At 37.3% G+C, this 17,685-nt stretch overlaps 1 protein-coding gene across 2 annotated transcripts; it reads right to left on the reverse strand.

Annotated features, from left to right (window-relative positions):
• Positions 1 to 6,325: 6,325 nt before the first annotated feature.
• On the reverse strand, positions 6,326 to 17,074 carry LOC123551970 (leukotriene-B4 omega-hydroxylase 3-like). Of its 2 annotated transcripts, none has more exons than XM_045341301.2 (11): positions 16,849 to 17,074; positions 16,035 to 16,191; positions 14,206 to 14,387; positions 13,239 to 13,363; positions 12,882 to 12,944; positions 11,705 to 11,828; positions 11,218 to 11,350; positions 10,805 to 10,934; positions 10,213 to 10,494; positions 9,401 to 9,466; positions 6,326 to 8,404 (listed from the first exon to the last, which is right to left on the reverse strand). In XM_045341301.2, exons 1-11 carry the CDS (start codon positions 17,020 to 17,022, stop codon positions 8,299 to 8,301), a joined length of 1,542 nt encoding a protein of 513 aa, XP_045197236.2. In that variant the 5' UTR covers positions 17,023 to 17,074; the 3' UTR covers positions 6,326 to 8,298. The 2 variants fall into 2 exon arrangements, with proteins under 2 accessions (XP_045197236.2, XP_045197237.2); XM_045341302.2 differs by lacking the exon at positions 16,849 to 17,074 and adding an exon at positions 14,791 to 14,848 and having other exon boundaries at positions 16,035 to 16,170.
• Between the last annotated feature and the right edge of the window lie 611 nt (positions 17,075 to 17,685).

Raw genomic sequence — 17,685 nt, forward strand, 5'->3', positions numbered from 1 at the left:
ATTATATTTTATGTTATAGTGGTGTTTAAAAAAACGCATTTACTTGATGCAGTCTTAAAGTTAACATTGTTTTACACTGTGTTGCAATTTTTAAACAACTTTTACCGTGTCGTTTTTTTTTTTTTTTTGTTGTTGTTTTTTGTACTTTTGTATAATAAATCATTTATGATATCTCCTCAAGCTCAAATAGAGACAAATTTCAAAGTGATAACCACTGTACAAAACCATCGCAGAGAATTCATTTTACCAATAATTTTGATAAAAGAAACCTCAAAGTATTGGTTAACAATATAAAACACAAAATAAAACTGTTGATAGCATTTTTTTTCTGGGGAGGCACAAGTAAGAGGACTTAATCGGACCGAAATTTAGATCAAACACTGAAAAATTATGACCAAGTCCTGTGTTACTGTTTTAAATTTCGTTCTCTTCATTCAAAAATAACCATGGGACAAAAGTAAAACTTACCTATATTTCTTCGACAATATGTAAACTAAAGAGTAAATCATGCAAAAAACGAGCTTTTACTGCATATAACACAGCATTTTGAAAGATGTCTAATGTCTAACCCTGCACCCTTCTGTTTTAGAGGTAACTTTCACTTTAAACCCTAAGAAATTACTTCTCAAATGGAAAACTTCGATTTTTGTACATTAAATCAATAATAAGTCTTGTAAAAACAGTTTAACTTACTACAAAAAAGAAATGTAAAGAACAAAGCGTTTCGTCCTAGTTAGGCTTGAACCTACGCCCTCCTGAAAAATTAGTTAAGGTTTAGCAGTATACCACAAAACAACAGATTTTTTTAGTAAATGAACAGCATCTTGACAAACAACTTACCTGTCCAATACATGTTTTACTGTTCTGTCCCACAGAGTTGGATACTTAAATTATTCTTAATGAGTTGTCCCCCTTTAAATAAGAATGCCATTGGAAAAGAAAAATATGCAAACAATTGTCAAAAACGATGTTTTACCTAGTTATGTAAAGTTTAAACACTCGCACGATGTTGCAAATGCATCGAAACGAAGACATGTAACAGCTTTTTAAAAAAATGGTGTGTTTTTAAAGCCGCTGAACTGTCCAGAAATGTGGCCCCTTCATGCAGTCCCTTTCCAGAATTCAATATATATATCAGTAAATTGACAATGGTTTTGTAGAATAATATAAATGTTTTATACGCTGTTAAATTTTCATGTAAAACAATGCTTTCTTTCTATGATTTGATGACGTTCGAACTTTTTTCTCCGAAACATGGCCCTATAGGTTTATGATAGTAAATGAATTCTCTTCAAAAAGGAGGTACACTATTACGGCTCGATTACCTCAACTCAGTTTATTGACAGAAGAGATAATCCGACTTAGAGCTTGATTTTTTTCAGTGATTTGGGGGCCAGAGTTTTTTCAATATGTTGAAGCCAGAATATCTTTTTCAAGCAAAACCAAAGACCCCATCCCCTCTCAATACCAAATGGTCGGCCCCTTACCTTCAATTAACACACATTCTGATACACATTGTGTCTAGACGCAAAGTGGATTAAAAAATAAATGCATTTTAAAACATATTTAACCTGTAGTCTGAGCTGAACGTTTGTTAAAATGGTCTAATCGGCACATATATATTATTATTCCTTCTCTTGAGAAGGAATATTATAGTTCAATAAGTCACACTGGACTGAGCTACTGATACCGAAAGCTGTTGTTATTACAAGTTGGCCAGTAAAATTCCGTGACCTTAGAAATAACATCTGACGTTAGACTATTCTTTCCTAATTGAGGCGACTCTCTGACTGAACGCGTTCCGTGGATTACGTATTACTAAACCCGAGGATGTTATTTCCTCCATTCTTGAAGAACATAACATACATTCAGTCGACCTGATAGACATATATCAGCAAATTTAAATGTAAACAACTAAAAAACCCCATTGCGACCCTCTAATTATGCGCAACAAATTCACGCATCGAATCGTCAATCGGGTCAATGTCTTATTGCCGTATTTACTCTACTGAAAGTGGTAACAGATTTAATTTGTTGTTGGATTTAACAGTTTATGTTAAATAACTAGCGTAAATACTTACTTGAAATTTTTTGGCAGTATAAAACAGACATTGCAACCAAAATTTATAAGATGATCATTTTATATTTATACAGATATGCCCTAGAAGGAACTTTTGCTATGCTTTAACTTGTTGTACAATATCTTTGTGCAGCATCACCCTATTGAATTATAAACAACGCGGTCAGCAGAGTAGTGGTACCACGGTGTTGGTGGTGTGGGGGAGGGAGGTGGTGGTAGTGATAGTGGTAGTAGTAGTAGTAGTAGTAGTAACAACTAACTTTTATACAATTGTGTATAAACAACTCTGGTATAATAAAAATGAATAAGATTCAAGAAAATTTCTTTTCGTTGTGCATGGCTAATATTTGTACGTGTAATAAATTCTTGTTTTCTTTACAATCCTCCACAAGTAAGCTTGGCTGTATTTAACAAATCATCCATGCAAATCTCTGTTCTTGATCAGAAATGTTTTGCCTCATCGCCCGCCTCCCTCGTGAAACAGAATATCAACGTTTTATTTAGAAAGTTAACGCTACATTTTTCATTGCCTCGAACATATAATAAACAAATGTACAGGGTTAGCTTCCAAAAAAGCTAGACTTTCAAAAAAGCTAAAAAGGCGACTCGGTTCGTTCTTTTTATCAGGTACGATGTGATATGCACAAAACCGTTGTACAGAAATGGAAACCAGAATATGTTTCTGCATGCTTTATAAGGAAAGACAAAGCAGTGTTATGAATATTTGACTAATTTCGGTTGTTTCAACAATTTGTCTTGCATTCTCTGTGTGGGGCCTAATTTTTCCCGGGAAACTTCAGTGTGGAGAGTCAGTCTAAAAAACCAAAGACGCGTCTCTTTTCGTTTTAAAGACATATTTGGGTTACTATATTTAGGGCCGCCAAACAGGTTGGGGGTTGGGGGAGGGTAATTTATGCTTTGTTTACTATGTAAAACATAATATCTGGTCTCCGATTTTGGGTTAATTGATACGATGAAGCTGGAGTCCAGGTTGGTCCTAAGTTTCGGAACGTTCGGAGTTCTAAGTGTGTTCATGTTGTTTTCTGACTACATTCCTAACGTGATACCGACTTGCCTCAGCATAAAACGGTACATACTATAAAATGGCAAATAGGTCCCTGAGCAGATAGACAAATCAAAGACAGACGGAACAAGTATATGATCCTATGATTTTATTCATCAATAAAACCAGCTTCCAAGCTTGCGAAACAATAGAAGTGATAATATGTCTGTTAGATCCTCATCAACGTAAACCTACATACAGTATATTTTACAAAACAAGAGCTCCTAGAACACGAAATGCTCCCCTTGCTGCATTCAGTAATGGCACAAGGAACAGAAATTATTTGTTCACGGTACACAAAAGTTCTACTATTCTGGGTCACTTTGACCTTGACCTTTGACCTACTTACCTCAAAATCAATAGAGGTTATCTGCTAGTCATGATCAACCTTCATATTCAGCTTCTTTATCCTAAGCCCTAGTATGCTCAAGTAATTGTCCCGAAACGGTTTAACTGTTCTGGATCACCTTGACCTTTGATCTACTGACCTCAAAATCAATAGGGGTCATCTGCTGGTCCTCCCTATCAAGTTTCGTGATCCTAGGCCCAAACATTCTCAAGTTATCGTTTAAAAACCGTTTAACTGTTCTGTGTCACTTTGATTTTGACCTTTGACCTACTGGCCTAAAAGTCAATAGGGGTCATCTGCTTGTCATGACCAACCACCACCTTAACTTTCATGATCCTAGACTCAAGCATTCTTGAGTTATCATCCGGAAACCGTTGAAATGTTCCAGGTCACTGTGACCTTGACCTTTGACCTAATAGCCTCAAAGTCAACAGGGGTCATTTGCTGGTCATGATCAATCTCCCTATTAACTTTCATTATCCTAGGCCCAAGCGTTCTTGAGTTATCATCTGGAAACCGTTTAACTGTTCCAGGTAAATGTGACCTTGACCTTAGAGCGACTGACCTCAAAATCAATAGGAATCATCTGCTGGTCGTGACCAACATCCCTGTCAAGTTTCATGATCCTAGGCTCAAGCGTCCTTGAGAAACCATCCGAAAACCGTTTAACCTTTCCAGGTCACTGTGACATTGACCTTTGACCTAATGACCTCAAAATCAATAGGAGTCATTTGCTCAAGGGCGTAACCAGGGGGGGGTGCGACGGGTGCGATCGCACCCCCCTTTTTCGGCAAAGCTTGCATTTTTCATTACACCAAAATACCCTTGAAAGCCCAGTCTTTGATATTTTTCGGCTCGCTACGCTCGCCAATTTACATATATTTACTAATATGACGCTGTAACCTTTGTAAAAAGTCTGTTGATTAGCGTCTATATCTCAAAAATCAATGGATTGAGCACCGGCAGCTTTTTACCTAACGTTTCAATGTTGAATCTGGCGATTTTACAGAAGGTTGGATGTATCTATCAACTAACCTGATGAGAAATAAATCTAACAGACGTTATTTTGTAATTTTTACATGCCTTGAACTGCATATGAAATCAAATTTTACAGCTGTGCTTTTCCTTTCAGTATATTTTTTAATTGTAGATATATTGTAAGAAAAATACAGTGTCATGCTAGTACAGCTGCTAAAACAGAAAATTTATTTTGTCGTGCGTTATTTCTTTTCTTTCTATAGCTGATACCTAATTCACATTAAACCGGGCGGTGCGCGATAATTCCTTGCGGATTTTTGGGCATCGTAGATGGCTATGGGCTACGGCGTATGTGTTCTCATTATATACAAGCATCGTGCCATTTTTGTACTGGTTCTATGTATGGAAATCGTACGAAGCTTGTACTTCTTCCGTGCATGAAGAGGCTGCGCGGAGAAGATACAAGGTAAAAGCCTGGACGGCAGTCTACGTGCTTAGAAATTCTGGGGGTCAGTCTGTCTACCATCTCCCGAAACATGGTAGGCTCGATTATGAGGTAAGCTTAGAAGTCCCCATAGGATTCCGGCATCAACTCCTGCATCAGGGTGTCCAAGTGTCCGAGGGTGGCCTGTCTCAGCAGCAAGGGTTTCACGCATACCGTCCTCTTCCTGTGCCTCTGTCGGGCCTGCTGCTCATCAAGAACGACCAGGCTTGTAATCATCTGCTCTTCTCCTGACCTGCCTCAACTGCAACCGCAGGTATGCCGCTCTGAGTCTTAGGAAAACTATCATTCCTCCGACAAATAATGAAAACATGTCGGAGATGGCCATTTATATATAACCATCTGAAAAATGTGGATGATGTGGCCGCTGTAGGGTTGCCGAACGATGATTGCTTAGTATTCGTGCGTTTTCATGGGTACCGCACGGGCAGCAAGCGACAACCTTGCGGCTGTGCGAGGGCCGTGCAAAGGTCCCACGAGTCTACAATCTCCGTACGATTTCGTTTGGGCAACATAATCCACGAAAAAATCGCGCGTTGGCTGCACGATCAGCGCAAGGCCTCCTAAAGATGCCCGTGCAGGGATTTGCAATGCCATCTGCAACACGTCTACGAGTTACGGGCTTTCGAATTTTCTAATTTGTATAACTTTTCACTAAGCAAAATCGTAGAGGCTGCGGAGCCCGTGAACAAAAATTGTTCTGCCGCCTCCTGCACGGAAAGGAGGATACGGGCAGTCTACGGGCTCCGAAGACACATCGCAGGCAAATGTAAACTAGGCATTACTTGCCAAATATTCTAAGCTGTGTATACATATACATGTAATTATTCTTTGTATCTTATTATATGATTTTTAGAAAACCCAGAGGATTACTTTTATGCAAAAATGATTATGTATAGCTTTATACCTGTTCACAATAGTGGAGTGAAATATATAAAAATAACAGTTTAAGTTTACATTAATTTCTAATAGATGGTACGATGTAAACTTTGTTTCATAAACAACAATGACCTTATTCTATGCACATCACATCTGTCAAATATTTTTTTTTAAATAGTGTGTCTTTCTTGATATTACTTTTGTATTATTATCATTATCTTAACTTACTGATCTGAACTTAAAAGACATTATGTACTATTCACAGAAAAAAAGCGAAAAATGAGTCACATACCTACCCATCAGTAAACTTTCAAATACACGCCAAATCGCACGAAATTACTTCTTAATTAAAAAAATTTCTGGGGGAGGCCCCCCATACCCCCACCTGCGGGAGGGGGTTACCCCCTCCCACACCTACCCCCTTTGTCAACTCGCACCCCCCTCCGAAAAATCCTGGTTACGCCTATGTTGCTGGACACGATCAATCTCCTTATCAACTTCCATGATCCTAGGCCCAAGCGTTATTGTGTTTTCATCCGGAAACCGTTTAATTGTTCCAGGTCATTGTTACCTTGACCTTTGACCGACTGACCTCAAAATCAATAGGGGTCATTTGCTGGCCATGACCAACCTCCCTATAAACTTTCATGAAACTAGGCTAAAGCGTTCCTGAGTTATCATCCGGAAACCAATTGGTCTACATACCGACAGACCGACCGACCGACATCTGCAAAACAATATGCTCTCCTTTTTCGAAGAGGGGCATAAAAATATAAAGAGCACATTATAAAGTACATTGCCACTCATATATCGAATCATAGGAGACACTCGGTACATTTTATGCTAACTCACATAAATCTTATTTTATTCAAAACAATACATTATTTCCATATCATTCTAATATGCTTGTCTGTTAAAACTCTCTAACGCTAGAATGACGTCACATTAATGTGCGGTGACGTCAAAGTTTTTGTTGCGACCAAGAATGAGAGCTTCTTTATTTTATCTACTGGTTTAGATTAACGGCATATTAGAATCGAAAAAAAATAGCAAATCCGTGTTTTAACACTATTTATACAATCGGGTGGTAATACGTCGTACAAATAATTTTAATTGGGCTACGCTCTCGTGAAATTATTACGCCCGACGTTTAACCACCAATCGTGCATAAATAGTGTTCACTGAAAGCACTCTTTTGCTTTAAATTATTTCTTAATCAAAGTTAAACCCAGACGCTTTACCATATTAGCTGGCAGAGGACAGCAATGTTCGACAATTCAACAACCTATCAAATGAATGGAAATAAAAGCGAAAAAGGGGCAAGAATTTGTAAAAAAGGCAAAACAGAGTTATGGGACCTGAATAAAACATGTTTTTCACAATGGACAAGTTTCAATCTATTTCCATTAGTGGGTACTGAGATACCAGATTACATAATCGGGACGCCGTCGCCGAGGAATTACTTAATCTTAACCAAAAATTGCTAAAGTCGAAAAATGTGCCTAATTTTGTAAATGTTCGAAGTAGAGTTATTGAACCTTTGTACTGCATGTCAGATCATCACAGTGAACGAGACTAGTGTGTGACATTTTAATCTATTCCCACAAGTAGTTACTGAAATACCAGCTTACGTTCAAAAACTTAACCAAACCGGGAAGCCGACGCGGAGGCCAACAAATTTCTCTTAGCAGTAATTAACAGAACGATGCAAATAACATAAATTCGCCCACACCGACGAATAACTCTTAGGAGTAATTAACAGAATAATGCAAATGACACAAATTCTCCCACATTAAAACAATCTTACCCTAGAATAACGTCTCGTTAACGTGCGGTGACGTCAAAGCTTTTGATGCGACAAAGAAAGAACGGTTCTATATTTTATCTATTGTTTTAGATTAGGGGCATATTAGAATAGCGAAACCGTGTTTTAATACTATTTAAAAGCTCGGGCGGCAATACGTCGTACAAATAATTTCACGAGGGCGCAGTCCTCGTGAAATTATTACGCCCAACGTACACTCCTTTGCTATGGAAATTATTTCTTTATTAAATTATACAAATAACACAAAAAAAATCACATGTTTACACCTTCAGTTTAAAAGCTTTGTTTGTTTGTTTGCTTGTTGTTGTTGTTCTTTTTCTTGCTTTTTGTTATGTTTTGAAGTTACAAAAATTTGAAAATATTTCATATATACTTAACATGTATACATAGATGTGTATACTTTAAATACCATTTATAATACAATAAATTATTACAATAATAACCAATGCACAAAAATAGTTTGTAGTTTGTAATTTTCCTGTGGTATACAACAAAGTAACATTCAGTGAGTTTGGAGTTACTGACTAAAAACTTCGAAATCGGTATGTTTCAGTAAAACATTTTTAAACTGTGTCAATCTATGTTTGGTTCGGCAATTTTGGTCGCAAGTTTCACTGTCGTTTCAGCATTTCCGTTTCTCAGCAAACATGAACATTCCGTCTTTTGTTCTCATGACGCCCGAAATGTTTTTTACTACTTCATGGTCTGGATCCAGTCTAAATGTCAAACTGAAATATACCATTAGATAATGTCAAGTTTAACATATACCATCAGATCTAATGTCAAACTGAAATACATCATCAGACTTTATATCAACTTGGACTGAGAGTCATCATCAGATTATATGTAAAACCGTGATACATATAATATAAAACTGAAATACACCGTCAGATTTAAAGAAAAGCTGTGATGTAGATTTAATTTAAAGCTGGGTTTCATCGAAAGGTTGAAATTAACACTATTGATTCACTATCAGATATAATGTTACACTAAGACATTACGGTCGCACTGAAACAACTAAAGGTCATACGGCAACTTTCCAGCCTTTGATGCTGGAGAAAAATCCCTGGTGCCCCTCCGTGCATTATTTCGTCACGGACGGACAGCCTTTGATGCTGGGGAAAAATCCCTGGTGACCCTCCGTGCATTATTTCGTCACGGACGGACAGCCTTTGATGCTGGAGAAAAATCCCTGGTGCCCCTCCGTGTATTATTTCGTCACGGACGGACAACCTTTGATGCTGGAGAAAAATCCCTGATGCACCTCCGTGCATTATTTCGTCACGGACGGATAGCCTTTGATGCTGGAGAAAAATCCCTGCTGCCCCTCCGTGCATTATTTCGTCACGGACGGACAGCATTTGATGCTGGAGAAAAATCCCTGGTGCCCCTCCGTGCATTATTTCGTCACGGACGGACAGGTACCTGGGTAGAACAACCGATCTTCCGTAAGTCAGCTGGATTGCTTTCTGACATGAAGAATTAACACTCCGGCTGAGGCTCGAACCGAGAAAGGCTTGAATCCACATTAGGTTAGGGGCAAATAATTGAAAGTATCGCTCGACCACGGAGGCCCATTACATGCGATACAAGTAAATGCGCATATGTCACAGTCTGCATCGTTAAATTGCGGTACCAATTAATTTTCAAAATCAAATACAATGCACGCAATCGGAGATTTGCGTCTGCTGTATGACTATTGTTAGAATAAATGCTAGACTTACTTTCTCAATAACTTTGAAAGTACAACCTTTTCTTCATTCATTGCAAAGTTCTGTCCAATACAGTTCCTGAAAAATATCGGAAAGTTATAAAAGTTTACAGAGAATAACCGTTACTTTGACCTTAACGATTCGTTTGTTGAAAGAACTATACGATTTGTTTGTTTGTTTTGAGTTTAACGCCGTTTTTGAACAGTATTTCAGTCATGTAACGGCGGTCAGTTAACCTAACCAGTGTTGCTGGATTCTTTACCAGTACAAACCTCTTCTCCGCAAGTAACTGTCAACTCCACCACATGAATCAGAGATAGAGGACGAATGATTTCAGACACAAAAGTCGTCATGAAGAACATATGCCCCGCCCGAGGATCAGCGATCCGTAGACCGACACCATCCCTACTGAGCTAAGCGGGCGGGCCAGAACTATACGAATAACCGGTTTTAACTTGATTCGTTCGATGGCAAAACGGAACGAATAACCGTAGCTTGAACTTTCTTATCCGTTCACTGGCAGTTAGGATCAAATAAACGTAGCTTCAAAACGGAACGAACAGCCGTACCTTTAATCTTATTGATATTCCACTGGCAGTGTGGAACGTATACTTAAACAAAATTACTTGGTGAGTAGCATATATCTGCAATGTTCATTTATAAATCAGTGTATGAAAAGGTTTGGCAAGTACTAAATGCAAACTTTGGTTCTCCTCAAATAAACCGAGTTTACAGTTTGCTGGAAGTGGCTTAAAAAGTACATTTCTGTTAGACTTAAAACAATATCTTGCAGCGAATTTCACACAATAAATATGTGTACCGACCTTGGTCCTGCTGAAAACGGCACATACTGGAAATGGTCAATCTGGTTGATATTTTCTTTTGAGAATCGTTCTGGTTTGAATTCCATGTGATCTGGACCCCATACATTCTCCATATGATTTAATACCCAAATATTAATAAAGAAAAGTGTTCCTTTGGGGGCGACTCTGCCGCCAAGATCAAAATCTTGTTCTATTTCCCGGCTCACACCTGTCACAGGAGCGTGTAATCGCATACCTTCTTTGATACACATTGTGAGGTACTCCAATTGATTTAAATCTGACCTGTCAAAAGTTTAGATGGCAGCTTGTTATTATTAGAGAATTTGTAAATTGAGATGGACTTAAAGTAATGAACTACTTATTTTTTCGTAAATAGACTGTACATGAAACAACATGCTTTATAGTGACTCTGTTGCATTGAATTTCATATCTTGTGGACAATTTTATCAATGGTTTTCCAAAACAATTTTCTCCTAACATTACAACAGTTTGTTTGCGACCAGTGCCTTCTTTGTATGAGAATCTAATAAAGATTTAAAGTGAAAAATGGGATCATGGGGTAAATAAATATCCACAATGCTGCGCATCATACCATTCTAAATCATCGGTTTCCCTACCATCGAGTACTTCGTCAATCTCCGCCTGACATTTCCGCTGACATTCGGGATTTTCCGCTAATGAATACAGGATCCATGATATGGCACTAGCTGTTGTGTCATGACCTGAAAAATAAGAGTGCAATGACACATTTTTGATCATTTCTTAAACATGCACAAAATAACATATACAAAACATATAGCAGTGTTAATTTCAGCTGATAATTTTAGATTGACTGCAAAAGCTTTAAACTCGTCTGTTTTCATCTTCGGAAACTATTTTCAAATTAGTAAATGAGGTTGGGACACAAGAAGGATTCAAACCAGCGACTTTCTGAGCCATATGTATCTAATAAGTCCTCCTTGAGTGGCCATCATCAATGTAAAATTACTTCATAAAACAGATCACCTTCAAACAAAAACGTGTCAACTTCGTTTCGGATTTCCAGTCTTGAGAGTCCCCGGCCCTCCTCATCCCTCGCGGTTAGAAGAATGTCTAGAAAGTCAATGTACCGACTACTCGTAGGTTTTCTGGTCTGTTCCTGTCAAAAAGACGACAAACATAAAAAAGACAATTTTCAGAATGTCCAGCAAGGCAGTCTCAACTATGTTTGTATACATACAAGACATGTATGTTGATATTAAGTAAAACATTACATCCGGAATCTGATATCTGTCTCTATACCTAACCGAAAGTTGAAAATACACACAATGTAGAAACACCAGGAGAAATTTAAATGCCGAGAAAAAACGCTACCACTGTCAATTTTGTCTTTAAATTTTGCTTTTAAGCTGATTGCACTCAGTAACTTTTCCTCGACCTTCTTATCAGCTCTGGAAAGGTTTGATACAGATTTAAAACATACAAGTCACTTTTTCGTTTTTAAATAAATTACCAGCGTATCTTTCCGTTTGTCGATAATTTCTTCCGCCACGGAGTGCACAAATTCACAGTCTTTCCTGGATTGTCGCCCCACTGGACATATATTCCAAACGGTATCGAAAAACGTTATCGGGTGCCTGGTAAACAAATTTGCAGAATTAGTTTAACAACTAAATACTATGTAAGTTAAAGTGAGAGATCATCAATTCAAAAATGTACAGGGAACAAGAACAAGGAATAAGGTAATGTTTGTTCATTCTGATTGGTCTGCAATGTAAACAAACACAAGAAGTGATTTTTTTTTTCAAAACTGAAATTGTTTGTTGCATTCCATCTCATTACTCATTCTAACAATATCTGCTTCATTTGAAGCGTATTGAAAAATAGGCTAAAATATCAAACGGTGTTCTTCCGCCATGCCAAAGACGTAAGCAGAGACTTAACTCATACATTTGGAAACTACTTAACTAAAGTATCACTAGTCATGTGTTTTCGTCCATTATTTAGGTGGAACGAAGATATTTCTTGAAAGGAATGTGACTAGATATGTGACTAGATATACATATTTCGATTTATGGAATGCCGTAAACGCCATGATTATACAATGGAAGCCTATAGGAAAATATTCGATGGTCTCAAACCTTAAGAAAATCAAAGCCTTGAGATGTCTGGTGGTTGCGGGTTTTGCTAGTTATTTTCATTTTAAATGCCAGTCTATAAATATCTAAGATAAACTCTGCCTGGCCTAATCATTGACACATCTTATATAATCTAAATGGCCAGTGTGAATGGATATAGGATGAATAAGAACTGCTAGAATCATTGATATTTCATCCGCATTGTTCATGAATGGGACTACTTTGTGTAGCACATAAACATCCTTTGGATGTGATTTGGAATCAAATAAAGATGTTACATGATTGTCAGAAATACACTTAACTTTGGTAGCGGGATAAACTCGCAACCAAAAATGCACATAAATTGTCCTCTGTCGCTTTTATCCAGGTTGTAGCCAACTAACAAAACTTGTAGGCCACGAACAAAATTTGGGTAACACAAAAAATGAATTGCAACAAAGCCAACCTTGTTGTTTGCTTTCAATTTTCCAGTAAAAACAATCTTTAATCTCTGATATAAGACATCTTAAAAAATATCAGATTTGAATGAGATAATTGAAATAAGAAACTTACATAAATCTGTATATTACGGCGTCTGTTAATCTGTTCACTGCTTTAACATATGGATTTGTTTCTCTGAAATATATTATGAACATTTATAAATGAGGTTAATATGAAAATTTTCAAAAAATACACATGGAATGTGGTAATTACGCACTGAACGCATTTATCCTCCATTTTACCAAAATATAGAATTAATGTTTTTGCATCTTATTTGTTTTCATTCTGCTCTTTTCAAGCTTACATTTCACTTCCTATATAGCCTTCAATATCATATACACCAACTTAATGAACTGTGAATTCAAGCTATGTTCAGCGATGGAACAAAATATGTATTAAATACGTGTATCAAAGATGTGACTACCATACCCAGCGTTCTGCACATCCTTAGTGTACGAGAATGCACATTTCAGTATGATCTCCAACGTGCATAAACATACATTCTGGAAAACTTCAAATCTTTCGCCAGCTTCAACTTTTGTTGTAAGTTTTTTCTGAAAATTCAGAGAAGCAAGAGCTGCCACTAATATTGAAAATGTCCCCGAGCATTTATGCCAAGTCACTTTTAATCCCTACATCTATGGCAAAGTTATGGACCGGAAAAGAAACATGTTATCCTTTAACCTCTTAGTGTGGCCTGTGCATTAGAGGTAAGTTCTGAATTTTGCGCATGGCACGTTGTCTCATTATGGCGAACATGTATGCCTTGTTATTTCAAAATCCCTTTATGGATGACAGAATTATAGCCCGGAAAATAATTGACACGGACGCAAGCACGGACGGACAGTGCAATTTTTAAAGTTATCTAAAAAAATCCCTGCATGGTTAGCAGAGTTATGGGCCGGAAACGAAACAAATCCTGTTAAACTGTGACCACTAAGTGTGACCTTGGATCCTGGGGCCTGGGTCTTGTGCATGACACGTCGACTCATTATGATAATATTTATGCTAAGTTATTTTAAAATCCCTTCACGGATAGCAGAGTTATAGACCGGACACAAAAATGACCCTGTTCAAAATGTGACTTTGACCTTGGACCTAGGGATCTTGATTTTTCTCATGACATGTTGTCTCATTATGGTGATCACTTATGCCAAGTTATTTTAAAATCCCATTATGAGTTACATCCCGATCAAGAATTTACACGCACGCACGCACGGACGCACGCATGCTCGGACAGTGCGATTTTGATATTGCCCCCCTGCGGGAGGCATAAAAAACAATTATGAAATAGATGTTGAAATTTTTATCAGTCGTCTACTCAGCCAAATAAAATGTCACATGTAATATTTATAGATAGGAGTTTTAAATAATTTTGAGTGAATAAAATATTTACCACGAGTGTATCAGCCGACTGGTTAAAAACTTTGATGTAAGGCTTTAAAATCTCGAAGTGGAAGGCGGGAGTTAGCAGACGTCTGTTTCGCGCCCATTTCTCTCCATTGGCAATAAGCAATCCTTCACCTAGCCACGGTCGTAAGAACCGATAAGGACCTCCAAGTCCTTTTGCTTTGGGTTCTATTAAAATAGTAAGCAAAGGTGAATATTTACAATTTGAGCAAACTAATTTTTGACCTATCAACTTAAGCATAGAAATGCAAGCTATTGCAACTCAAAACAACTGAAAGCAATAACCCTGCCTATATATACAATGCATGCATCACATGCAGAAACTTGGCTAAGAGACCAGTTTTACCAGTTAATTAAGACATTGTCATTGGTTGAAAACAATATCAAATTCAGAAACGGCCAATGTGATCAGCGAGTACTGAGACTGGTCACACTGCCTAGGTAATTCATTAGAAATGTTTTTAACATGTTAACTGTTTACGATGGAACATAACGACCTTTACAACAAACATGATAACTGTAATACCGAACAACACACCATTTTAACTGAATATAATTTATTACCAAATACCTGTTTCTTTTAAGAACTGAATATAACGACCTTTACACCAAACAGCACATTGACTTGACTGAAGAAAATATAGTCAGCACACAACATAATGAAAGTAACATTTAATACTTCTTTTTCACATCTGAACATAATTAACATTACACCCAGGAGTGGATAATACACTTTCTCAGCTAAACATAATGATAGTACCACTCACAACTGTTTATTCTCATAGTTGAACATAATGACTTTTAGCACCAAACAGCACATTATTAAAACTATACATAATAATGTAACACCCCACAGTGCATCTTTTTAACTGAAAATAATTTTGTTATCACATGTCTGTTTTTTGTTTTTTTCCAAGAACTGAACATAATGACTATAGAACCCAGCAATACATTGACTTGACTGAAGAAAATATAATCAGCACACAACATAACACTTCAATAACTGGACACATTGTGATTTCCACCCTCAATATTGTATCTCGGACTCGACAGAACGATACTTAACCAGGTATATCAGTCATTCTCAACATAAGACAGTTTAGGCATTCCATATCATTCGGTAGTGAATATCTCATTCGGTATACCGCATGTTACCGTAGAGGGGTCGATTGACTATCAATTTAAAGGTGGATTTTGGAATAAAACAACAGTGCCCATATTAGTACAAGACGTTGCGGTTCAGACAAGTTATGGGGGAGATTATTATGCAGAAAGAAAAAGCGTATTGTTCCAAACTGAAATCTGAAGTCAGACGCTCTGTTTACGTGCTGGAATGACACATTTTTTAATTCGATAGTATATATCTCATTCAGTATATCGCATGTTACCGTAGAGAGATCGATCGTGATTTTCGTCGCTCTGCGGAGGGAGCGGAACTTGGGCTGGGAGGACCTTATAATCTATAAAGCCTTTAACAAAATTGAGGAAGTCCAACCAGGCAAAATGTAGAGAGAAAAAACCTTTTAAGGAATCAAACATCCGATGCATCCGGACAAATGCCGAGAAAATGATTTTTGTCAAGAAATAAGGTTATACGTTTATCAAAGCTCTTAGACAGAGAAATAAACTATTTGGTACGTTGTAATAACATACATGGAACTTATTCTATTGAGATCTAGCGCAAATTATATCTTGTGCAATATTCTACTGTAATCTACCAGAGATTATATCCTGTACATTTTAAGTAATGGTGAAATCTTAGATTAAGTCTGTCTTTCATAAAAAAATCCCAATTGATCAAAGCCAACACCTTACCATTGCTTTTGCATATTTTCGCTGTCACTTTTGGACTACAGGGCACAACAATTGGCTTCTTAAACATGCCCCAGAGTAAAACATATCCTTGTTCACTCCCGTAGGTGTTAGCCATTTCAACAAGATACATCAATCGTTTGTGATTTTCAGCAGGAAACTGAAACAGGAGTGTATAATGGTTTAAATAAAGTTTGATTATATATTATGATCTACATCCATTAAAAGTACCTTAAGCATCAGTATTTTGGTCTGGTTTTCTGAAATTATGTAAAAAAAAAACGCGTGCACATTTCAATTTGAAAAAAAAAAAAAAAAAAAAACGCACGTACGCACGTACGCACGCACACACACACGCACACTAGTCACGAAAACGTGATTGGCAGTAAAAGATATGTCCGTATCATTTCTTCAGTCTCTAAATCTCTACATCAAACAATGTGACAGTATTCAAAGTGTTAAAAAGAGAAACTCTTGAAAAAGGGCTTTGAAACTTAGTTACTGCAAGCAAGCTTTTGTGTGACGGAAACACGAAATGGCAGAAATCAACCACCATAGAAATGAACTGTAACATGGGTCTAATTCTTGATGTGTTTGTCAAATAAACACGAATACAAAAATCATGAGAATATCTTGGCTAAACCAGTCAAATTGCGTATGTACTTCTTTCCCTTCGTCCCAAAAATTAACCTTTTAGATTTAAATTGTAAATAAAAAAAAAAGCGGTCATGTACATCTAATTACACTATAAACATTATATCAAGCCAACGTGACCTTTTCTGTCAATTTCTACTTTTAAACAAGAAAGGCTACTTACAAAAACAAAGCTTCCGAACAACCAATGACATTTTTCTGGTCCTTTGGCTCCCTTAAAACTCTGTTTTATTCGCTGAAAATGGATGAAAAACAAAACAATATGGTATGAAATAAATATTCCTAATAGTGTCAAAATAGTCTGCAAAATTAAGGGTACTACATTAAACACTTCCATTGTAACTCAGCAGTGTAAAGTCTCCACTCGACATATATCTACTTTTTATACTGCACAAAGTTTAAAATGTAGGACAAGGACGAAGTTTAAAATGTAGGTGCATTGCCATTTTCACTGCGGAGAACTGACATCGGATATATCTACTTTTTAAACTGCACAAAGTTTAAAATGTAGGACAAGGACGAAGTTTAAAATGTAGGTGCATTGCCATTTTCACTGCGGAGAACTGACATCGGATATATCTACTTTTTATACTGCACAAAGTTTAAAATGTAGGACAAAGACGAAGTTTAAAATGTAGGTGCATTGCCATTTTCACTGCGGAGAACTGACATGGATATAAATCAGCAGTGTAAAATCTTTCTGCACAATTACTCAATCGACTTACGTTTACTGCACTTGATGGAAAAACGACACGGCAAAAACTAGCCACCATAGGAATAAACAATATATGAGCCGTGCCATGGGAAAACCAGCATAGTGGGTTTGCGACCAGCATGGATCCAGACCAGCCTGCGCATCCGTGCAGTCTGGTCAGGGTCCATTCTATTCGCTAACAGTTTCTCTAAATGCTATATGCTTTGAAAGCGAACAGCATGGATCCTGACCAGACTGCGCGGATGCGCAGGCTAGTCTGGATCCATGCTGGTCGCAAACCCACTA

Source organism: Mercenaria mercenaria, chromosome 4 (assembly GCF_021730395.1).
Source record: "Mercenaria mercenaria strain notata chromosome 4, MADL_Memer_1, whole genome shotgun sequence".
NCBI classification, from domain to species: Eukaryota; Metazoa; Mollusca; class Bivalvia; order Venerida; family Veneridae; genus Mercenaria; species Mercenaria mercenaria.

Excerpts from the sequence above, each read along its gene's own strand:
- LOC123551970 (XM_045341301.2), bottom strand. The coding sequence starts at position 17,022 with ATGGAAGTGTTTAATGTAGTACCCTTAATTTTGCAGACTATTTTGACA. Across the intron at positions 14,388-16,034 it reads GAAAATATGCAAAAGCAATG|AACCCAAAGCAAAAGGACTT; the intron begins GTAAGGTGTTGG and ends CTATTTTAATAG. Across the intron at positions 12,945-13,238 it reads AAGGATGTGCAGAACGCTGG|AGAAACAAATCCATATGTTA; the intron begins GTATGGTAGTCA and ends AATATATTTCAG.